This window comes from Phyllobates terribilis, unplaced genomic scaffold, assembly GCF_046119375.1.
Source record: "Phyllobates terribilis strain yellow unplaced genomic scaffold, ASM4611937v1 Scaffold_1__5_contigs__length_1240528914, whole genome shotgun sequence".
NCBI lineage: Eukaryota > Metazoa > Chordata > Amphibia > Anura > Dendrobatidae > Phyllobates > Phyllobates terribilis.
Window position 1 is genome coordinate 1044829420 of NW_027362761.1, and position 23598 is coordinate 1044853017.

The following is a 23598-nucleotide window of genomic DNA, read 5'->3' on the forward strand; positions in this document are numbered from 1 at the left end:
GAAAAGCCACAAACATATAGTAGATGTTGATCCCACCTATCTGACCAGCATCTGTCTAGAGAATGGATCATTGATTTGTGTTGCTGTCAGTGTCGCCGTTGTTAGAATTCCCATTCATTCATATGGGAATTTCGACCATCTCGCCACTAACAACAGAAAACAGTGTGAGGTGCGGAGCCGTCCTCAAGGTGGATTCCCACTTCCCTGATGGGATACGCATCCACTATACACTTATGCCGTATCTTGTGAGTATGCCATAAAAGAACAAGATGGGAATACGCTTTTAACTGCTCACTTCTGCACAAGCTGAGACTTATGTAAAGATGCAAATAAAAATGTAGAATCATAGTGAAAAATCTAGGTTGAATAATAGATAAATACAGTTAATGATGTGAAGTTTTTTTCCAGCTGTAACATTTTTAGATGTTTCCTTACTGTATTTTGTGTTATAACAATTGAAATAAATGTATATTATAATAATAATAATCTTTATTTTTTATATAGCGCTAACATATTCCGCAGCGCTTTACATACATTATCATCGCTGTCTGCATTGGGCTCACAATGTAGATTCCCTATCAGTATGTCTTTGGAGTGTGGGAGGAAACTGGAGAACCTGGAGGAAACCCACGCAAACACAGGGAGAACATTCAAACTCCTTGCAGATGTTGTCCTTGGTGGGATTTGAACCCAGGACCCCAGCGCTGCAAGGCTGCAGTGCTAACCACTGCGCCACCATGCCGCCCTAGACACACTGATGTGTCATCATTGTTTTCGACAAACAAATAACCACTTCTATATTAAACAGTATCAGTTTTCCCTACATTGAGAAATCCAACATTTTGATATGTTGTATCTATTGTCCCATTGACTATGTGTAAAGGAACAGTAAACTTAGAAATCTACTATATAATCAGCTTATCCCATCTGTCTGCCCATCCAGGAAATCCCGCGTCGCTGATTGGTCCGGCCGCAGCCAATCAGCGACGCGGGATTTCTGAACAAGATGGAGGCCGTTAGCGGCTCATCTGCCCCACGGAGGTCAGCGGCGATGCAGCCGGGAGTACCCGCATAGGCAGCGCCGCTCCCCGGTCCTCACTAACACGATTCGCTGATTGGTCACAACCGCCGGCCGCGACCAATCAGCGATATTGGCGCGAAATTTAAAACACCGCTGTCCTGATTGGTCGCGGCCAGCCGGCCGCGACCAATCAGCGACTGGCGCAGCCCGGCCGCGAATTGGCGCCGGATTTGAAACACGCAGGCCAACGTCGGGAGATCAGCGGTGACGCAGCCGGGAGATGACCGGTGCTAGCTGGTCATCTCCCGGCTGCTCGCAGCAGAAGTACCTGTGCAACTGAATGGCAGACCATAGTGTGAAAATAAATAGTGTCATACAAACTCAATGCACTGCCAGTGTCTTAGGTAAACTATTCCTGAACAATTCACCTCCCCCCACTGTATTCTGGTTAATATGGTTTCACATATGTCTTGCATTGGTGACCTCTGTTCATGCTTCTGTGGTGGAAGCAAAGCTGAAAATTGGGATCCTGAAAAACGCACCAAAACTTGCGTTTTTGATGTAGCTTCTTTCCTGCCAAGAGATCAGGTTTCCAGACATAAAAAAACACCAAAAAAACGTAATATGTGAACATAGCCTATATTTTTTAATTTTAAATGTAATCAAAGGAAATTAAAATATTAAGGGAAGGGGCGTTCTAGCATTTTTTTTTGTGTACATTTTCTATGTTTTGTGTTTCTTTAAAATGAAAAACAGGTGAAACAATGTATGTGTGCAGGAAACATTTTCTAGCCCATTGTCAGCGACAACAACCTAAACATTTTGGATTACCAGAGAATCCTTGTGAAATAAATGTTGTACATTCTGATTCTCTATTCCAAATGTCTCTAGTCAAAAAATAGCTGAAACACAAGGAAAAAAACTCCAGGATTTGATCAGACCCAAACACAGACATTGTGATCAGCAGCTCTAGTCCTGCGAGTGCAGCATTTGTGGAATATACAATTAGCACGGGCTGTTGTGATCAGCAGTTCTAGTCCTGCATGTGCAGCATTTGTGGGATATACAATTAGCACGGGCTGTTGTGTTCAGCAGTTCTAGTCCTGCATGTGCAGCATTTGTGGGATATACAATTAGCACAGGCTGTTGTAATCAGCAGTTCTAGTCCTGCATGTGCAGCACTTGTGGGATGTACAATTAGCACGGACTGTTGTGAGGGTTCTGTTAAAATTCAATTAAGCAATAAAGAGAAACAGCCTTTCTATATGTATTCAGATGTTTTTATAAATTTCTCTCTTGATGTTTAGTATTGCCTCTGGTTTATCACACGCAGGTTCCTGCTGCATTGATAGAACTCTGTGTTCTGTATTGTTTGGGCTGCTTCACATCTCACAAGACAAGTATATGACCCCTCAGTTATTTTCATGCTGAATCTGACACCTGTAGGATTATTATGAACTAGTATATATTGTAGCCTGTTATTGTGAAAAACACATTGTGCAAGTGCAATATGTCTAGTTCTTATAAAGGTGAAAGTGCAGTGCGTTTGTGTTCATGAAATTATTTCTCTAAGCTATATGCTATCAAAACATTTATTTTCTTTACAAAAGCCTTTTTTTTTGGCAAATTATTAAGCTATAGAAAATCCTATCCATTACTGACTTCCTAGTGCAGTTTTCATTTTTCCCATAGTTGATAAACCTTTGACTTGTATACCACTTGAAAACCTACAATACGCATCATTAAAGCTGTCTGGGCTTCTAGAAACAAGTTGTGGTTGAAGTTGGCTCTATTTAGGCTTTTGGGTAGACCGTGACTGCGTCATATCCTTCTGGTGGTCTCATGCGTGCTCTTGCATGGGCTTCACAGTACAGCTGACCCTCCACAAAGAAGTATCCTTTCTGTTTCAGGTTCAGATTGCAGTCTGCACAGACAAAGCAGTCGGGGTGTCGGAACTTATCCTTAGCTTTTACCACGGTGCCGCTAAATTTTGAAATAAGAAAAAAATAAATGTTTTAATGTTCATCTTATTCATATATTATTATTTTATAAATAGTTTTTTATTTTACATATACTCAGGATCTTGCAAAACCCATTTCATAACCGACGTTGACAAATGATATTGCATACTATGACATCTCTAAATACAAAGTGAAACATACAGTATACATGATGCTAATGTCCCCAAATATCGCACCTAAGCATTTCAAGTAGACTTTTTTTTGTTTTCTTTCTGTTTTTATGTAAAAAAGTTTTATCTTTGCAATCATGAGAAATAAGTTTGTCTACCTTTAAAATCAGAACCCAAAGGAAAAACCGTATTGCTCCCAGAAAATGTTATTGCAGCTTTATGTGGTCACCTATGCGAGACCATAGGTCAACCATCGGTTCAGATAATGTCTTTCCAAATCAGACAATGTGATTTTCAGGATTTGTTTTATCATTTTGTCTCTCACAGTTGAGGTCTACCTATGTCAATTACAGGCCTCTCTCATCTTTTTAAGTGGGAGAACTTGTACATTTGGTGGCTGACTAAATACCTTTTTTTCCCCCAGTATATAAGCTTCTCCTTTCTCTACTGGTCAGACATATTACCCTATGAAATGTACTTGGCTTTTATTTTTCATACACACACTTTACAGCAGTCAAGTGAGTTGAAGGTGTGAGAATGGTGAATAACGTTCACACTCTTTCCCCATGCTAAAGGATTCTTTACAGTTAAAGTATTCTGACGGTGGAGTGCTCTACCATAGACAGTAATGTCAGGCACTATATTATTTAAAAGGAATCTGTCAGCAGGTCTTGCTTTTTAATCTGAGAGCAACATGATGTAGGGGCAGAGACCTTGATTCCAGAGATGTGTCACTCTCAGATCACATAGCAAAAACCTGGTTACAGATTCCCTGTAAAAGGGTTATATTCTTTTTCACAACAAATTTCATTGTGGACTATAAATAATCTAGGGCTAGATAATATATAACTGGTCAAGGAAGGTTGAAATTGATGAACTTATATCTTTCTTCAACCTATGTATCACTGAACCAGCAGAATATATCTGTGTTCAATGCATATTTTTATACCAATTTTATACTTACACAATCCCGTTCCCACATCTGTCACATAGGGGAACTTTTTGCACAGCTGGTACACCCGTGCTGGGCTTAGAGACTGGAGCCCTTACACTTCTTGTTCCTGTAGGGCGATCTAAAACAACAAGAATTTTTACAATGAATTTCAACTTTTTTTTTAATATTACAGATCTAAAATGCAATTACTGAATGATTTTTTATACCAATTATGTAGCTGAATATTAGTTGTTTTATGTAAAGCTACTTGTCACGGAGTGGCTAGGGACTGTGGACGCCTACCCATCCCTCGAACTAGGGGCGCCCTAGTCTATCCCTGTCCCCCTGGATTACTCCTGAAGGTGGAGATGCTCGGTTCCCTGCCTTGCTATGCTCCTATATTAACCCTTATCTGTTCCCTCCCCCACCTAGGGATGTGTGAGGCCGAAGTATATAGGCTAACACTAACCAGACAAGGGAAGACGGACAGGGATAAATGAAAATTACAATCATACAAAATACACTCACCAAATAACAGAGTGGCCCACAGAGGAGGTATAGGAAGGTGAAGCCAAACAGGAGAAGATGAGGATGCACACATAAACTCCAAGCAGCTATCTCCTGAACAACTCTCCAAATGCATACGCCAAACACGAACTTCACCTCCAACTCCTAACCGGGCAGTAAGAACTATCACTGGCAATTCCCAAGTGCCAGTGGCGAGTAGCAGAGGGGAGTGGCCAACACTGAACAGCTGAGACAATCCAGGTAGGAGAGCTCCAGGAGTTCAACTGAACTGATTAACCCTTTCACTGCTAGCAAGGAAAAACCCTGCACTGTTTAATAATATGGTGAAGCAGTTCTAATCAGTGCAGGAGTTCGTGAAAACCAGACGACGCAATCTTCTGATGCCTCTCTGTCGCTGTAGCCCCGTGACACTACTGATGCGGCTTGATAAAAATAATAAAAGTAACCTCAGAGACGAATGGTGAAGGTGGTCAAATGAGGGTGGGGGCACTTGTTCCTTGTTTACAGCTGCATAATATGTGTGTACTAACCAGAATCATCGTCAACCATATCCTGCAGCATTCTGAAGGAACCAGACTGCCGTGGTCTACTTTCAAGTTCTGCATCATCATGGAGGAGCCTGTAAACATCTGACTGTGGCCCTGAGGCTGGTAATGGATCACTAAAAAAAATTAATTAATAATGAACCCTCACATGAGCAGTGCTGTTTTATAGAACATTGATCCCTAAATATAAGTATTATAAACTCTGTGAAGGATACCATAGAACTACAGGTAAAGCGGTTGTTTACTACTTAAACAGCCCCTTCTTATATATAACAGTGCCCCATGTAAAATAAAAACCCTATTTATTCATCTCCCGGATGGGCACCATTTCAGCGATGCTGGAGCTGTATCTGCTGGCGACATTTATAGGCTGCTCACATGACATAATGTCACGTGAACGCCAGAAAATACAGCGCCGTCATCACTAGAATGGCGCCAGTCTGGGAGGTCAATATATGGTATTTTTATTTTCCATGGGGCACTGTTGCATTTATAAAAGGATTGTCCAAATAGTGGACAAGCCCTTTAAAATGTTTGTACCAAGATGTGAACATATGGGTAGGGGATAACTTCCTGAACGTTCAAAGTCCTACCACTATAACTTCCAGCGATCACGAGAACAGCGATCAATGGAGGTCCCAGTGGTCGGATTCCAATCAGTCAGGAAGTTATCGATAGGGGATGACTTTTCTTCTCACCCAAGTGTCGTTATAATCCTATTTATATGATGCTATCAGCAGCTTTAAATGATTAAGATCTACCACCACTTTTTGAGAACTCATCAAGTGAATCTTATAATATATCTTATTGAGTAGGAAAAAATATAAATAGATTGCAACCCTTTGCGGGCAGGGTCCTCTTTCCCTCTGGTCCAGTTTGTCATTTATTTGATTCAGATTTATTGTATTTAAAGGGGCTGGCCACTGTATTTTAAGAAAAGTGGGACCTGATTTTGTGTCAATTACAAATATATAAGTATTTAAGGTTCTTTCTACTCATTGTGAAGCACCACTTGCTTTTTAGTACAGCTTTCTTCACAGATAGCACTGCTCTCCTGTTCTCAGAATCGCAGATGATGGAGAAGCTTGTGACCAGAACTGTCCATCAGCCTCGTCCAATATGAGAAACTCTGGAAAAGCTGTTATTTAAGAGGAGGCTGATGGACTGGTCTGGTCACAAGCAATGTTCCATCTTAGCTGAACCATCTATAAATAAAGGAGATAAAACAGGCTAATATAGAGGTTAGCAAGCACAATTACAGATATACCCCTGCACAGACTGATATTCTGTAACCATCAATTCCAGAGTGCACAGCTTAGAGCAGTGATGGCGAACCTTTTACAGACTGAGTGTCCAAACTGCAACCCAAAACCCACTTATTTATCGTCAAGTGCCAGCACAGCAAATTAACCTGAATACTGAGGTTTTAGTTTTAAAAAAAACAACTCATACAGAGAGCGAGGGGGGCAGGGCAGAGAGCAGGCGAAGGTAGCATAGAGCAGCCACATAAAGGAGCAGGGGTATGTGACTGCAGAAATAAGGAATGTGCTCACCCACATCTTGGTATATGCCCCCAATCCTTCTATATATGCTGCCTCCCCCCCACCAATCCATGTATATATGCTGCCCCCCCACTAATCCATGTATATATGCTGCCTCCCCCCCACCAATCCATGTATATATGCTGCCCTTCCCCAATCCATGTATATATGCTGCCCTCCCCCAATCCATGTATATATGCTCCCCTCCCCAATCCATGTATATATGCTCCCCTCCCCAATCCATGTATATATGCTCCCCTCCCCAATCCATGTATATATGCTCCCCTCCCCAATCCATGTATATATGCTCCCCTCCCCAATCCATGTATATATGCTCCCCTCCCCAATCCATGTATATATGCTCCCCTCCCCAATCCATGTATATATGCTCCCCTCCCCAATCCTTTGTAAGGTAGCGCTATTCATCACTCTGGGGGGTACTCGCTTCACCGGGTCAATTAAAGCACACATGCAACGTATTCCGGTAATATGTAGTCCAGCAGTTTATTACACATCATAAACCGCACATAACATAGTCCATCTCAGTGGCTCGCAGGAATGTTACACATGTATCCTAGAGCCTTTTCAGTGGCAGCTATGCCCGCTTGGCTTCAAATACAGACCTCAGTAAGGTACAGCAACAATATTCACTTATAGCGCCGATTTACCTTTGCCGAGTCTCAGCTGCTTCTATCAGCTCGGTTCTGCCACAGCTGTGGCTTTAAGGCTTCCCAGATGTAGTCTCCAAGCCACGTGCCTTCCAAGGCTACTGGTATCTCAAACACAAGGATCTAGCCTCTGCCTTCCAGGCAAGTGGAGTCCCACACAGGGACCAAGCCTCCTGCCTTCCAAGGCTACTGGCATCTCAAACACAGGGATCCAGGCTCTGCCTTCCAGGCTTCACCAGGCCTCTCTCCCTCTCTGACTCTGTTTCATAACCACCAGGATTTATATATTCTTCTGTGCTCACAGGACCTGTGATGATGTCACAGTCATGTGATCAGTCACCTGAAGGGGAGGTAAATGGTCAGCCAGAACACACCCCCTGGTCATTTTAGCAATGCAGCAAGCCGCTGCATTACATATCCCCCCCCCCCTGTTCAAACTTGTGGGGTTGAACACATAGTATACACAATCAAATTATAACCCACGGTTCACACAGAAACCATGTACTTGACAATTGCGCTGCTCAGCCCCTGGAACATTAGTCATCAACATTATCCCATTCCTTAGGGACCTACCATCTGTCATTGTCACTAACTTCGTCAAGTCACATTTCCGAGTCGTAACCTTGTCAGACCTCCCCCGCTCCCAGCAGTCAATACAGCAGTGTGACTTACTTGCCCTTGTATCTACAGTCAGGTCTGACTTCGTGCTGTCCCGTATTCTATTGGGTCGTTTGTATAGGCTTCTCAGACCTGAGTTACTGGAGGTCTCACTACCTCTAAACCCACACCCACTATCCTCAGGAAATCTTGGAAGGTCTCTAACTTCTACTGTAGCCGTCCTATTATTTTAAGGGCCCTTTCTCTGCCTGGTCCCACAACTTATAGACGGCTCTCTTCTTCTACTGCTCAGACGATGCTGTCTTTCCATTCTCAGTCTGGCGAGATTCAACTGTTCTACCTCTCGCAGGTAGGTCACTCGGTACTCCATCAGCATGCGTATATATGCAAGATTTTCTTCCGTTCCGACAGCGGAGAATGACACCATGCCGTCTTCATCTGGTATCCAGCCCTGATGATCACGTGGACGGCTTACTTTCATCACACCAGACTTCTTTACCATCAATTACATGGTTCAGTCATTTCTCCCAATGAGCTTTCTTACCAAAGCATGAGGCACCCGGATGACTTCTTCCCGCAGACTTTGAGCTTTTCTCATAAGCTCCAGTTGTCTAATGGCTTGTTCCGTTTTCAACCGGACAAACCGCTTCGTGTGAACACATCGCCAGTGCATGTCACTTAGGATAGCCACCCTCTTTACTGTGACTTCGGTTGTGGACAGGACCACCAGCTGTTTAGCTTCTGAGGTCGAGTACACCGTACAGGCTCCCACAGCCTTCTTAAACTCTTCATGCACTGACTCTCTGGTGCATTCTTCTCTCAAATCTTCGGGTACATCTATGAGACACTTGTACCGAGACGTTTCTGTCTCACCAGTGGTCTCCAAATGATCATCTGGCTCAGGTTTCAGGGACAACTGACTTTCAGCTTCTTCCCCCTGTATACTTCCCCTGAGCAGACTCACAGCTATGAATTCAAGAATTCTCATCTTGACCACTTCCATTTCATACTTATCTTCTTTTAACACTCTCTCAGCTCTCCTCAGGTCCACCTTCTCATGGTATAAAGGATTAAGCGCAACTTGTTTGCCCTTTTCCTTCTCCAAGGAGGCCTCATTCACTGACTGGTACTTTGCCGGGCGACCTTTGAGCTCGACAACTTCTTCCTGTAGCTCAGCTATCGCCTCTCAGCAACCCATCTCTGAAGCTCTTCCTGCTTCAACTGCTCCTTTATCAGCAGAATTCTCTCAGACCTCTCTGTCTCCAATGCGCCCACTCGGCTCTCGACAGCCAGTCTCTCAAGCTTCTCTTGCTTCAAATGGGCTTGTAACGTCTCCTTGAGCTCCTTGATCTCGGCTCTTACATCCACCGAATCATCCAAGCTCGCATTATTCGAAGAGGCATTTGCTTCATACCTCCCTTCTACGATAGACTCCTCCATCCTGCAGATTCTATCCTTAAGGCACGTCTCTGCCCTCTGGAGATCACCACAGAACGTCTGCAGCTCCTTCACCTGAGCTTCCAGACCTGGGATCTCTCTGCGGAGATCATCATTCTCATCACGGGTGTCCTGTAGAGTAGTCTCAATCACTTGGCGCATGTGCTGTGCATCAGTTTTATCATCCTCTAGTTTTTCCTTAACCTTGAGGAGATCCTCATAGTCTCTCTTGATTTGTTGCAGTTCCCTATTGAACATTTCATGCCTCTTTTCTGCCTCATGTCGTGACCAGACACTTCATCTTTTATTGCCTCTTTCAGGGCAGATAGCTCCCGGTCTCGCTGGTACAGAGAGTAGACCAGCCGCTCCTTCTCCTACATTAGAGGCTTTACTTGGTCCTGGAATTGCTGCAGCTCCCTCATGAGTTCACCATACTCCTTCTTGGAGTCACACAGCTCTCGGTTGAACTCTTCGCACAGTCGTTCTAGGTTTTGATCACGTCCAGAAACTTCATCCTGAAGCGCCCCTTTTAAGGCAGACAGCTCCCTATCCCTCTGGTGTAGACCCTCATCCAGCTTTTGCTTCACCTGCATCAGCTCTAACTGTACCAGGGAGAAACGATCTTTCACCTCGCACAGCTCATCTTCAAACTCCGCTTTGTCAAGCTCCAACTGAAAAATCTCCTCTTTATTTTCTGGAACTTTTCCTTCCATTTGTTGATTTCCTCGCTGCTTTCCTCCAGTTCGCTCGCTGCAAGTTCTTCACAACCTGGTTTATTTTCTGCCGTTCAGACTCCAGGCTCAGCTGGTCTGAGGATACGTTCTCCAGGTTTTTCCTTAGTTGCTGCACGTCACTCTGATACTGCTGCCTGATAGGCTCCAGCTCTTGGTCATGATTGGTCACCTCCTCTTTCAGCACCACTTTCAGGACTGTTGGTACCTGATCCTTCTGTATACACAGTAGATCATCTTGCTTGTAACAAATCTGCAGAACTGCATCCAACTCTTCCCTCCTAATCTCTTCTGCTTCTATAGGAGGATCCACACTCGGAATAAGGGCACACAACATTGCATTTTCTTTATTTGCCCTTTCAGCAAAGGCTACAGCAGCAACTTTTTTGTGACCCTTGCGCCGTCGACGACAAGAGGGGGACTTTCTCACCTCGTCTAGCTCCTCCTGACTGAACCCTCTTTCTACTTTGGTAGTGTCGCCATCAGCTATGGCGTCTGTGCCACTCCCCATGGTGTTGTGGACCAACAAGTCACCTCCCACTTTGACGTCAACCCCTTCTACTGGAGCTACCCCGTTATCAATGGTCAAATTGTCATTTTTAGGCGGTACCAACCCACAACCAGTAACCAATTTTGGTTTCCTATACTCCACGCCCTTTTGAGACTTCGCCTCCTTTTGGACACCCACACCTGTAGTGGGATTTTTACAACTAAAAACAGAAATAGTCTTAGGACCCAGTTCACAACATCTCTTACCACCTCCCCGGGCACTCTGAGACTATACCGGCGCCCCAGGAGAACTCAAGGAATGGTCCTCTGCCGCCATTCTGTAACGTGCCAACAGCTCCTGCCGTTCCTGTACCACATCCTGCTGCTGCTGCAACAGGCACTTTAATCGCTCAATAGCTTCAGTCTCATTCTCTGCTCCCTTCACAGCCATTTTCATCTGCTCCTGCACCTCTTCAGAAAACTCTTATTTTACTGTTACATAGTTACATAGTTACATAGTTTATAAGGCCGAAAAAAGACAAGCGTCCATCCAGTTCAGCCTATTTCTTGTGCACTGCAGCTATTCCGCAGCGTTGATCCAGGGGAAGGCAACAAAAAAACATGCGGTATAGGCCAATTTACATCACTGAGGAAAAATTCACTTCCCAACTCCAATCTGGCAGTCAGATTAAATCCCTGGATTAATTAACCATCACTAAGCATAAGATGTAATTTTATTGTTCTCAAGAAAGGAGTCCAGGCCTCTCTTGAACTCATTAAGTGAGTTGGACATCACCACTTGCTCTCCCAGAGAGTTCCAGAGTCTCACGGCTCTGACCGTAAAAAATCCCCTTCTATGCTGGTGCAGGAACCTCCTTTCCTCCAGATACATAGTGTGCCCCCTCGTCTTTGTCACCATCCTTGGTATAAACAGGTCATCTGACGAGCGTTTGCAGCCGGTCATCTAACCACTTCCCAATTCCGTCTGGGGATACTGCTCCATTCATAGCCATCGCGGTACACTGTTCACACTAGACACTTCACAGCGCTCTCCCCGGAAAAATTTTTGTGGCCCCACCAAGCCACAGCAAACCAGGTTTGAGTGCGACGACAATTTTCGCAACCCCGCCGAGTTACAGCTAGATGCTTTAATCTTCGTGACCCCGCCGAGCCACAGCAAACCAGGTTTGAGTGCGACGACAATTTTCGTAACCCCGCCGAGTTACAGCCAGATGCTTTAATCTTCATGACCCTGCCGAGCCACAGCAAGATGCTTGCATCCACAATCGTCGTCCTGTGCTGTTACCCCTAGCAACCAGGCTGCAGTTGCCCACATTCTCCAACCACATGTAAGGTAGCACTATTCATCACTCTGGGGGGTACTCGCTTCACCGGATCAATTAAAGCACACATGCAACGTATTCCGGTAATATGTAGTCCAGCAGTTTATTACACATCATAAACCGCACATAACATAGTCTATCTCAGTGGCTCGCAGGAATGTTACACATGTATCCTAGAGCCTTTTCAGTGGCAGCTGTGCCCGCTTGGCTTCAAATACTGACTTCAGCAAGGTACAGCAACAATATTCACTTATAGCGCCGATTTACCTTTGCCGGGTCTCAGCTGCTTCTATCAGCTCGGTTCTGCCACAGCTGTGGCTTTAAGGCTTCCCAGACATAGTCTCCAAGCCACGTGCCTTCCAAGGCTACTGGTATCTCAAACACAAGGATCCAGCCTCTGCCTTCCAGGCTAGTGGAGTCCCACACAGGGACCAGGCCTCTTGCCTTCCAGGCTCTGCCTTCCAGGCTTCACCAGGCCTCTCTCTCTTTCTCTCTCTCTGACTCTGTTTCAGAACCACCAGGATTTATATATCCTTCTGTGCTCACAGGACCTGTGATGATGTCACAGTCATGTGTTCAGTCACCTAAGGGGGAGGTAAATAGTCAGCCAGAACACACCCCCTGGACATTTTAGCAATGCAGCAAGCCGCTGCATTACACCTTGTATATATGCTGCCCCCAATCCTTGCATATAGGCTGCCCTCAATCCTTGTATATATGCTGCCCCTAATCCATGTATATATGCTGCCTCCAAACCCCCCATCCATATATGTATGTTGCCTCCACACCCCCCATCCATGTATGTATGCTGCCTCCACACCCCCATCCATGTATATATGCAGCCGCAACACCCCCATCCATGTATATATGCTGCCTCCACACCCCCCATCCATGTATATATGCTGCCTCTATACCCCCCGTACATGTATGTATGCTGCCTCCACACCCCCATCCATGTATATATGCTGCCTCCACATCCCCATCCATGTATATATGCTGCCTCCACACCCCCCATCCATGTATATATGCTGCCTCCACACCCCCCATCCATGTATATATGCTGCCTCCACACCCCCATCAATGTATATATGCTGTCTCCACACGCCCCATCCATATATGTATGCTGCCTCCACACCCCCATCCATGTATACATGCTGCCTCCACACCCCCATCCATGTGTATATGCTGCCTCCACACACCCCATCCATGTATATATGCTGCCTCCACACACCCCCATCCATGTTTATATGCTGCCTCTAGACCCCCCGTACATGTATGTATGCTGCCTCCACACCCCCATCCATTCATATATGCTGCCTCCACACCCCCATCCATGTATATATGCTGCCTCCACACCCCCCATCCATGTATATATGCTGCCTCCACACACCCCATCCATGTATATATGCTGCCTCCACACACCCCATCCATGTATATATGCAGCCGCAACACCCCCCGTACATGTATGTATGCTGCCTCCACACCCCCATCCATTCATATATGCTGCCTCCACACCCCCATCCATGTATATATGCTGCCTCCACACCCCCCATCCATGTATATATGCTGCCTCCACACCCCCCATCCATGTATATATGCTGCCTCCACACACCCCATCCATGTATATATGCAGCCGCAACACCCCCCGTACATGTATGTATGCTGCCTCCACACCCCCCATCCATGTATGTATGCTGCCTCCACACCCCCCTTCCATGTATGTATGCTGCCTCCACACCCCCCATCCATGTATATATGCTGCCTCCACACCCCCCATCCATGTATATATGCTACCTCTACACCCCCCATCCATGTATGTATGCTGCCTCCACACCTCCCATCCATGTATGTATGCTGCCTCCACACCCCCCATCCATGTATGTATGCTGCCTCCACACCCCCCATCCATGTATATATGCTGCCTCCACACCCCCCATCCATGTATATATGCTGCCTCCACACCCCCCATCCATGTATACATGCTGTCTCCACACACCCCCGACGCTGCTGCTGTTCCTGTTCATCGCATATAAAAAACAAAAAAACATAATAGACTCACCTTCCTACTTCTCCCGTGCCGCGTCCTCTCCTGTAGCTGGCAGCTGATTTCAGCGTCCTAGCGAAGGGGGCGCTTGATGTCACTGCCATGCGCCCAGTCGCGTGTTTGCTGACGCCAGCTGCTGGCCTCTGATCGGCCACTAGCGTGTATTGCGCCGCACGGGTTTGGCAAGTTCGTGCGCTGCAATACACTTCAGCTAGATGTGTGTCAGAGAACGCACATGTAGCTGAAGTAGGGGCTGGCGTCGGCGGGCTCTGAGTACTCACCCACCGGCCTGGTCCAGGTCCAGGACCGCTAGTGCTGCGGCTTTGGCGCACGTGCCCTTAGGGAGGGCTCTGCGTGCCCACTCTGGCACGCGTGCCATAGGTTCGCCAGCACTGGCTTAGAGCATCTGAGAGCAGAAGAGTTGTGCAGTCTGTAAGGACAACTGTACTAACTGGGACAAGAGGGGAACTTCTAATACTTTTAAAACATTTTGCAATGGCGTTTTATTAGATTGTTTGTCCACTACTATAATACTGATGATCTATCATGGGGACCCTACACCCGGGACCGAGCAGCCACTAAACAGTGTGACGGAGAGGTGGTGTTCTGCTGTGTACACTGTTTAAACTGTGCGCATGTGAGAGATAATAACCAATCAGTTGGGGTGCTGGGTGTCAGATCATCACCAATCTGATACTGGTGATTTATCCTAATGATAGGTCATCAATATCATAATAGTGGATAACATTTAAATGAAAAATATTGGGTCTCCCAACAATCTCTCTCCTCTTCCAAATAATCTTGTGAGCTGATTTTTAACCAGATTAATCTGGATTTAGTCATAGACCTACTTCTAAGATAATTTATGAAGGAGAGGAGAGAGGGGATGGAGATTCAGGCCACCAGACAAACTATCAACATTTTTCATAAAACCGTTTTGTAAAAATGCTTTTCAGACATTTCGTAAAATAATATTTAAGTACCATAAAATGCCTCCGAAAGTGGCTATCAAGCATCATTTCAGTAGTGACTACCATATTGACATTTAGCACATCTGAAATTTAAAGGTAATCTGTCCACCCCCCCCCCCCACCCCCCCCCCGCCTGGGCGATATCAGGCCTCTACTATGGCTTTACAGGGTATAGAAAAGTAAATCTATACTTACAGCACAGACCAAAAGTTTGGACACACCTTCTCATTTAAAGATTTTTCTGTATTTTCATGACTATGAAAATTGCACATTCACACTGAAGGCATCAAAACTATGAACTAACACATATGGAATTATATACTTAACAAAAAAGTGTGAAACAACTGAAAATATGTCTTATATTCTAGGTTCTTCAAAGTAGCCACCTTTTGCTTTGATGACTGCTTTGCACACTCTTGGCCTTCTCTTGATGAGCTTCAAGAGGTAGTCACAGGAAATGGTCTTCCAACAATCTTGAAGGAGTTCCCAGAGATGCTTAGCACTTGTTGGCCCTTTTGCCTTCACTCTGCGGTCCAGATCACCCCAAACCATCTCAATTGGGTTCAGGTCTGGTGACTGTGGAGGCCAGGTCATCTGGCGTAGCACCCCATCACTCTCCTTCTTGGTCAAATAGCCCTTACACAGCCTGGAGGTGTGTTTGGGGTCATTGTCCTGTTGAAAAATAACTGATGGTCCAACTAAACGCAAACCGGATGGAATAGCATGCCGCTGCAAGATGCTGTAGTACCCATGCTGGTTCAGTATGCCTTCAATTTTGAATAAATCCCCAACAGTGTCACCAGCAAAGCACCCCCACACCATCACACCTCCTCCTCCATGCTTCACGGTGGGAACCAGGCATGTAGAGTCCATCCGTTCACCTTTTCTGCGTCGCACAAAGACACGGTGGTTAGAACCAAAGATCTCAAATTTGGACTCATCAGACCAAAGCACAGTTTTCCAGTGGTCTAATGTCCATTCCTTGTGTTCTTTAGCCCAAACAAGTCTCTTCTGCTTGTTGCCTGTCCTTAGCAGTGGTTTCCTAGCAGCTATTTTACCATGAAGGCCAACTGCACAAAGTCTCCTCTTAACAGTTGTTGAAGAGATGTGTCTGCTGCTAGAACTCTGTGTGGCATTGACCTGGTCTCTAATGTGAGCTGCTGTTAACCTGCGATTTCTGAGGCTGGTGACTCGGATAAACTTAACCTCAGAAGCAGAGGTGACTCTTGGTCTTCATTTCCTGGGGCGGTCCTCATGTGAGCCAGTTTCTTCGTAGCGCTTGATTGTTTTTGCAAGTGCACTTGGGGACACTTTCAAAGTTTTCCCAATTTTTCGGACTGACTGACCTTCATTTCTTAAAGTAATGATGGCCACTCGTATTTTTTCTTTACTTAGCTGCTTTTTTTCTTGCCATAATACAAATTCTAACAGTCTATTCAGTAGGACTATCAGCTGTGTATCCACCAGACTTCTGCACAACACAACTGATGGTCCCAACCCCATTTATAAGGCAAGAAATCCCACTTATTAAACCTGACAGGGCACACCTGTGAAGTGAAAACCATTTCCGGTGACTATCTCTTGAAGCTCATCAAGAGAATGCCAAGAGTGTGCAAAGCAGTCATCAAAGCAAAAGGTGGCTACTTTGAAGAACCTAGAATATAAGACATATTTTCAGTTATTTCAGACTTTTTTGTGTATATAATTCCACATGTGTTAATTCATAGTTTTGATGCCTTCAGTGTGAATGTACAATTTTCATAGTCATGAAAATACAGAAAAATCTTTAAATGAGAAGGTGTGTCCAAACTTTTGGTCTGTACTATACCTGTATGGCCCATAGTAGAGGTTTGATTGCAGAGAAAAGTATTTTTATACACTTGGTTTTACACAGGCTTGACATCTGGGGGATGGCAAGAAATCCCCGCCTATGTGCTCATTATTCCCTGAAATCCCCTCCTATATGCTTAATTATCATATTCCCCCCCTCCCCTGCACGTCACAGGGTTCTCTGGAACCAGACCTCTACTATGGGCCATACAGGTATGTATAAATTTACTTTTCTATCACCTGTATGCCCATAGTAGAGGTCTGATATCTCCCAGGGGGTGACAGATTCCCTTGAATTAGGGCTCTTTCCCAAGGAACGAAGTTTACAGCAGATATTCCATACCGATATTCCCTTTTCTAATATTTTCACTGAAGTTAATTCGTCCCCAAGAGCAGATCTTTGTGGCTGGAGAAAGTGGGCAATACAGACCTCATTCTGTTTAGAACTACATTATAGTTTCATCCATAAATGCAGAAAGATTGTGTAAAATTGTGATCATTAACAATATGCTGGGTTTTATGATTTTGCTTTCTATTTACTTATTGAAAGGAAACTTGGACTTTACATTTAGGATCTTTATCAAAATTGTCGTAAAGATATATTAAGAACAAAACTTATGTAAACTAGTATATTGAAATAAAATAGTTCCTTTTGGGTGAAAGTTTATGGCTCATTGAAGCTCTAGTTTGTACAGATGTGTAACACCGAAGTATATGAGCCCATACTTTACCTCTTTATGCTTCTGATTTGACATTTAGATATTTTTTCTATGCCATGTTATTTAGGAAGAAGTGCATATGTTAGCACATCTACAGAATATAAAGACTTCATCTTCCACTCTATATGCTCCATACCCATGGCTCTGCTGTTCAGAGAACCTTATTAGGATAGATTTGAACATACTAGCCTCTGTGTTAATTACTTTTTCCTACTGAAGTTCCTCATGAGAATATAAAGGTTCTATCTTTATTATTACATTTATAACACAGTGTTAAATTGAAAACTAGGTACCTCATCTGAGGTTTCTCCCCCAAGATGGTGGAGACTTGCCCATGTAGACTTTCCATAATATTATCATCAGAATATAGTTGCATCGGTGTATTAAACTGTGCATGGACAATCTTCACACCAGGAAGCTCCATTTCCAGAGGAATGTTAGGTGCAATTCTGGAGGCAGCTTTCAGCTCACCGGGATCTATAGTGCTGACTGTGCTCACTGTGGAGGGGGTACTGCGTCCACTGCCGGGGTCAAAGCCTGAAGGTGTGCTGCTTCCACTGTGTTACACAGCCAGTGACATAGCAGGATTGAAAAAGTTAAAGAAGTGCAGTTATTAGCCAGAGTGTAGTTACAGAATACGTGGCATGCATACATGTTCTCATATATGTTAAAGCGCACCTGTCATCAGGATTTTACTAAGTAAACTACAGGTATTGTCAGGTAGGCGCAATTACACTGATTACAATGATGCCTGGATTGATGAAATCCGTCATCTGGTTCTTGTGTAATCTTTATTTGCAGTTTGGAGATAATTTGATTCTCGTGCTCCAGGGCGGCCTGTAGACGGGGCTTTCGTTGGTGCTCTGGCCTCATCGACATCATTGTGGCTGAAATGGCAGGTCACTGATCCTTCAGTACCTGCCTCGTATATTAAATACTGCACTTGCGCAGTTCATATTGTGGTCTTTTTAAAAAAAATGTTTTAACTCCAGTAAAATGGTTCCAAAGCCTGCGCAGTAGCATCTATCGCTTGCCGATAGATGTTACTGTGCATGCGCCATTTATTTGGAGTGGCAACTGATTGATGCTACTGTGCATGCACCATTTTGTTGGAGCAGCAAGCAATAAATGCTACTGCGCATGCTTGGGCACCGGCGCCATTTTGCTGGAGTTAAAATTTTCTTTTAAAAGACCACAACATGAACTGCTCAATCATAGGAGGCTGGTCACTGAAGGTTCAGTGACCTGTCATTTAAGCCCATAAGGATGAATATGAGAACAGAACACCAAGGAAAGCCTCGCCCACAGTCCCGTCCTGGAGCACGAGCATATCATTATCTCCAAACTGCAATCAAAGATTAAACAAGAACCACAAGACGGATTTCATCAACCCAGGTATCATTTTAATCAGTGTAATGGCGCCGACCTGACACTGCCAGTAGTTTACTTACCAAAATCCTAATGACAGGTTCGCTTTAAATCAGTCAGTGAAATGTTTGAAATAAAGCATGCACATAGTAAGAAAACTAATGCCATGGCCTCATGCACACAACTGGATTATGGACCTGTAGTGTTCTATGTGGTGCTGTGCTTATTCTGTGAAGGTTTCCACACCTCCATATCATCATGTGTTTCCTCATTAAAGTTTTCTTTTTATTCAGTCTGCGTGCTGCCATATGTGAACAAATTGTGACATGGTTTATTGGTGGCCATGTGGCAGTCATTTTTATTTTTTTCATGCAGATAAATAAGGAATTAGAAGTTGGATTCATATGCGTGTACACGTGATCACACATACAGTGGATATAAAAATCATTGCAGCAAAAAGAACAAAGACAACCAGCTCATCCCCATGCAGCAGCAATAACCCTTGGTGCACGGACTGCTCCTTGGCAGAACATCCAACTGCTCAATGTTAAGCCATAAAAATTGTTCCAGCTCCAAATGGTTAAAATAATGCTCTTTATTGATATAATTAAAACTTCATAATCCAATTGGAAAAATAGTAGAAAAAGACAACTGTTTTGGGGTCTAAACAAGCATCTTTAACTCATGGCGTTATCTTAATCCTTTGGAGCTGTAAAAAAAAATTATGTATTAACATATAAAAATCATGCAAAGCAAGAGCTTTAAAAAATTAAAGCGTTAATATTTTATTAATGAATAAAATGCAAAATCAATGATCAAAAGAGAAATCTAAATCAAATCAATATTTGGTGTCGTCAAAAGAGCATCAATTCGTCAGGTAGGTTGTTCCAAATCTCTTGTAGAACTAATGACAGATTTTCTGTCTACTGTGCAAATCCTTTCAAATAATGTAATCCCAGACAGACTCAATGATGTTTAGATCAGGGCTCTATGGGGACCAAATCATCACTTCCAGGACTTCGTTGTCCAGCTGCAGAATACATTTGGGGCCAATCAAATATCTCCCTGATGGTATTACATGATGGATAAGTATCTGCCTGTGTTTGTCAGCAGTGAGGACGCCATTATTCTTGACCAAATCCAACTCCATTTGCTGAAATCCAGCCCCAAACTTGCAAGGACCCTCCACCATGCCTCACTGTTTCCTGCAGACACTCAAAATTGTGCTGCTCTCCTGCTTTTCAGTGAACAAACTGCCTTAATTTCACATAACACTCATAAGTCCAGAGCTCCTGCTGCCATTTTTCTGCACCTGAGTTACTATGTTTAAGTCATTTGACCTAGTTTCCATGTGGAAGGTATGGCATTTGACTGTAACTTTTCTATGAAGATTACTTCTGTCCAGACTTCGTTGAACATTAGATAAGTGAAGCTGGGTCCTGCTGGTTCCTGCCAGTTCTGAGCTGATGGCACTGCTATACATCTTCTGGTTTTGAAAGGAAATGAGCATCATGTATCTTTCATCTGCAGCACTAAGTGTCCTTGACTGACCACTGCTTCTACGATCTTTAATGTTGCCCATTTCTTGGTGTCCTCAATGCTGAGAAATACCGGCAGATACCTATCCATTATGCAATACCATCAGGGAGGCACCTGATTTGGTGCAAATTAGTTTGCAGCAGGAATAACCCCCAGCCAATGTCATTCAGAACGATCTTTAGCATAAAGAAGAACAATGAGCCTTGGAAGTGACAATATGGCTCCAACAAAACCCTGATTTCAACATCATTGAGTCTGTCTGGGATTACATTAGAAGACGAAATGATTTGCACAAGCTACCTCCACAGAAGATCTGTGGTTGGTTTTCCAAGATGCTTGGAACAACCTCCCTGCCGAGTTCCCTTTTAAAACTGTGTGTAAGTGTAGCTAGAAGAATTAACATTTTTACGTTGTTTTTAAAACAAAGTGTGGTCACATCAAATAATGGTTTGATTTGTCTTTTGTTCATTCACTTTGCGTTTTCCTAATTGATAATAAACTATTAACACTTATTTTTTAAAGCATTTTTACTTTGCAGGATTTTTTCCACACCTGTCTAAAACTTTTGCATAGTACTGTATAAAATAGATGTATGACAGCCACTGTGACAGTGACTTTTTTATGCCTAGATCAAAGGTGCATCAATAGGAATAAATAAATGCATTTGTGTCATTCTACATTTACTCATACAGAACACATGAATGCCTAAAAATACAGCACCACATGGAACTTCAAAAGCACAGTTCACACTTCTGCAGCATTTGGTAATGTACATAAGGTCTAAGACTTACGTGCAGTTTTTTAGTATTGTTATTAGTAAGTACTAGAAACTACCATTATTTCTGAGTGATCGGGTAGACATGCAGATCAAAAGCATTGTGAGTGAACTTTACCAGTGGATGTTAAAGCAATAGGGACACTTTGTTACTTGCAAATTCCTATCTGACAACTTCTTCAAAGCTTCGTACAAGTTGTCCAGAGCTTTCCTCAGCAATTATTTACGTGTTTTCTGAGTTTACTGTACATGGAAAGATTTGTCTCCAATCCAATCAGCCTTTGCATCATTTGTAAGATTCAGATGCTAGTTGTTAGGAGCCATATACTACAACCCCTGGCAAAAATTATGGAATCACCGGGCTCGGAGGATGTTCATTCAGTTGTTTAATGTTGTTGAAAAAAAGCAGATCATAGACATGGCACAAAACTAAAGTCATTTCAAATGGCAACTTTATGGCTTCAAGAAACACTAAAATAAATCAAGAAAAAAATGTGGTACTCAGTAAGGGTAATTTTTTTCAGACAAAGCAGAGGGAAAAAATTATCGAATCACTCAATTCTGAGGAAAAAATTATGGAATCATCCTGTAAATTTTTATTTCCAAAACTAACACCTACATCAAATTAGATCTGCTCGTTAGTCTGCATCTAAAAAGGAGTGATCACACCTTGGAGAGCAGTTGCACCAAGTGGACTGACATGAATCAAGGCTCCAACACGAGAGATGTCAATTGAAATAAAGGAGAGGATTATCAAACTCTTAAAAGAAGGTAAATCATTATGCAATGTTGCAAAAGATGTTGGTTATTCACAGTCAGCTGTGTCTAAAATCTGGACCAAATACAAACAACATGGGAAGGTTGTTAAAGGCAAAAATATTGGTAGACCAAGGAAGACATCAAAGCGTCAAGACCGGAAACTTAAAGCAATATGTCTCCAAAACAGGAAATGCACAACAAAACAAATGAGGAACGAATGGGAGGAAACTGGAGTCAATGTCTATGACCGAACTGTAAGAAACCGCCTAAAGGAAATGGGATTTACATACAGAAAAGCTAAACAAAAGCCATCATTAACACCTAAACAGAAAAAAACAAGGTTATGGGCTAAGGAAAAGCACTCGTGGACTGTGGATGACTGGATGAAAGTCATATTCAGTGATGAATCGCGAATCTGCATTGAGCAAGGTGATGATGCTGGAACTTTTGTTTGGTGCCGTTCCAATGAGATTTATAAATAAGACTGCATGAAGAGAACATGCAAATTTCCACAGTCATTGATGATATGTGGCTGCATGTCAGGTAAAGGCACTGGGGAGATGGCTGTCATTACATCTTCAATAAATGCCCAAATTTACATTGATATTTTGGACAGTTTTCTTATTCAATCAATTGAAAGGATGTTTGGGGATGATGACATCATTTTTCAAGATGATAATGCATCCTGCCATAGAGTAAAAACTGTGAAAACATTCCTTGAAAGAAGACACATAAGGTCAATGTCATTTCCTGCAAATAGTCCGGATCTCAATCCAATTGAAAATCTTTGGTGGAAGTTGAAGAAAATGGTCCATGGCAAGGCTCCAACCTGCAAAGCTGATCTGGCAACTGCAATCAGAGAAAGTTGGAGCCAGATTGATGAAGAGTACTGTTTGTCACTCATTAAGTCCATGCCTCAGAGACTGCAAGCTGATATTAAAGCCAGAGGAGGTGCAACAAAATACTAGTGATGTATTGGAGTGTTCTTTTGTGTGTTTGTTTTTCATGATTCCATAATTTTTTCCTCAGAATTGAGTGATTACATATTTTTTTCCCTCTGCTTGGTCTGAAAAAAAAAATTACCCTTACTGAGTACCACATTTTTTATCTTGATTTCTTTTAGTGTTTCTTAAAGCCCTAAAGTTGCCATTTGAAATGACTTTAGTTTTGTGCCATGTCTGTGATCTGCTTTTTTTCAACAACATTAAACAGCCGAATGAACATCCTCCGAGCCCAGTGATTCCATAATTTTTGCCAGCGGTTGTACATGATATTTGGAACAATAGGAATGATCCTTAGGTAAACAGCCACATGAAGTTATGATCACAGGGTTAATCAGTAAAATCCTAGATTTTTTTTACCCTTTTTCTCTAATTTGTTTTTAATATTGGAACACATTTTATGCACACAATATTTTTACAGTGCCTCCATGCAGGGAAAACTGACTGGAGGTACTCCAGGTGCCAATAACAAATACAGGAGTAAGCAATAAGAAACTTAAAATATTCTAATTAACTTGTGTCTATAAGGACCCTTGAAGCCACTTTTTACAATTTATTGTTGTTTTTATGTTGATTTTATAATTGTTTTTCTTGCAACTATATTGA

At 43.2% G+C, this 23598-nt stretch overlaps 1 protein-coding gene across 3 annotated transcripts in view; it reads right to left on the bottom strand.

Annotated features, from left to right (window-relative positions):
• Positions 1-471: 471 nt before the first annotated feature.
• PDLIM3 (PDZ and LIM domain 3) overlaps positions 472-23598 on the bottom strand; it is an 83960-nt gene continuing 60833 nt past the window's right edge. For 2 of the 3 annotated variants that reach the window (XM_073645317.1, XM_073645316.1), the window contains exons 5-8: positions 17844-18107; positions 5145-5275; positions 4117-4225; positions 472-3004 (exon numbers count right to left, since the gene is read on the bottom strand). In XM_073645317.1, coding sequence (XP_073501418.1) covers positions 2815-3004; positions 4117-4225; positions 5145-5275; positions 17844-18107 — 694 coding nt within the window. In that variant the 3' untranslated portion in view covers positions 472-2814. The remainder of the gene's footprint in view (positions 3005-4116; positions 4226-5144; positions 5276-17843; positions 18108-23598) is intronic. The other variant, XM_073645318.1, reaches the window with a different exon arrangement.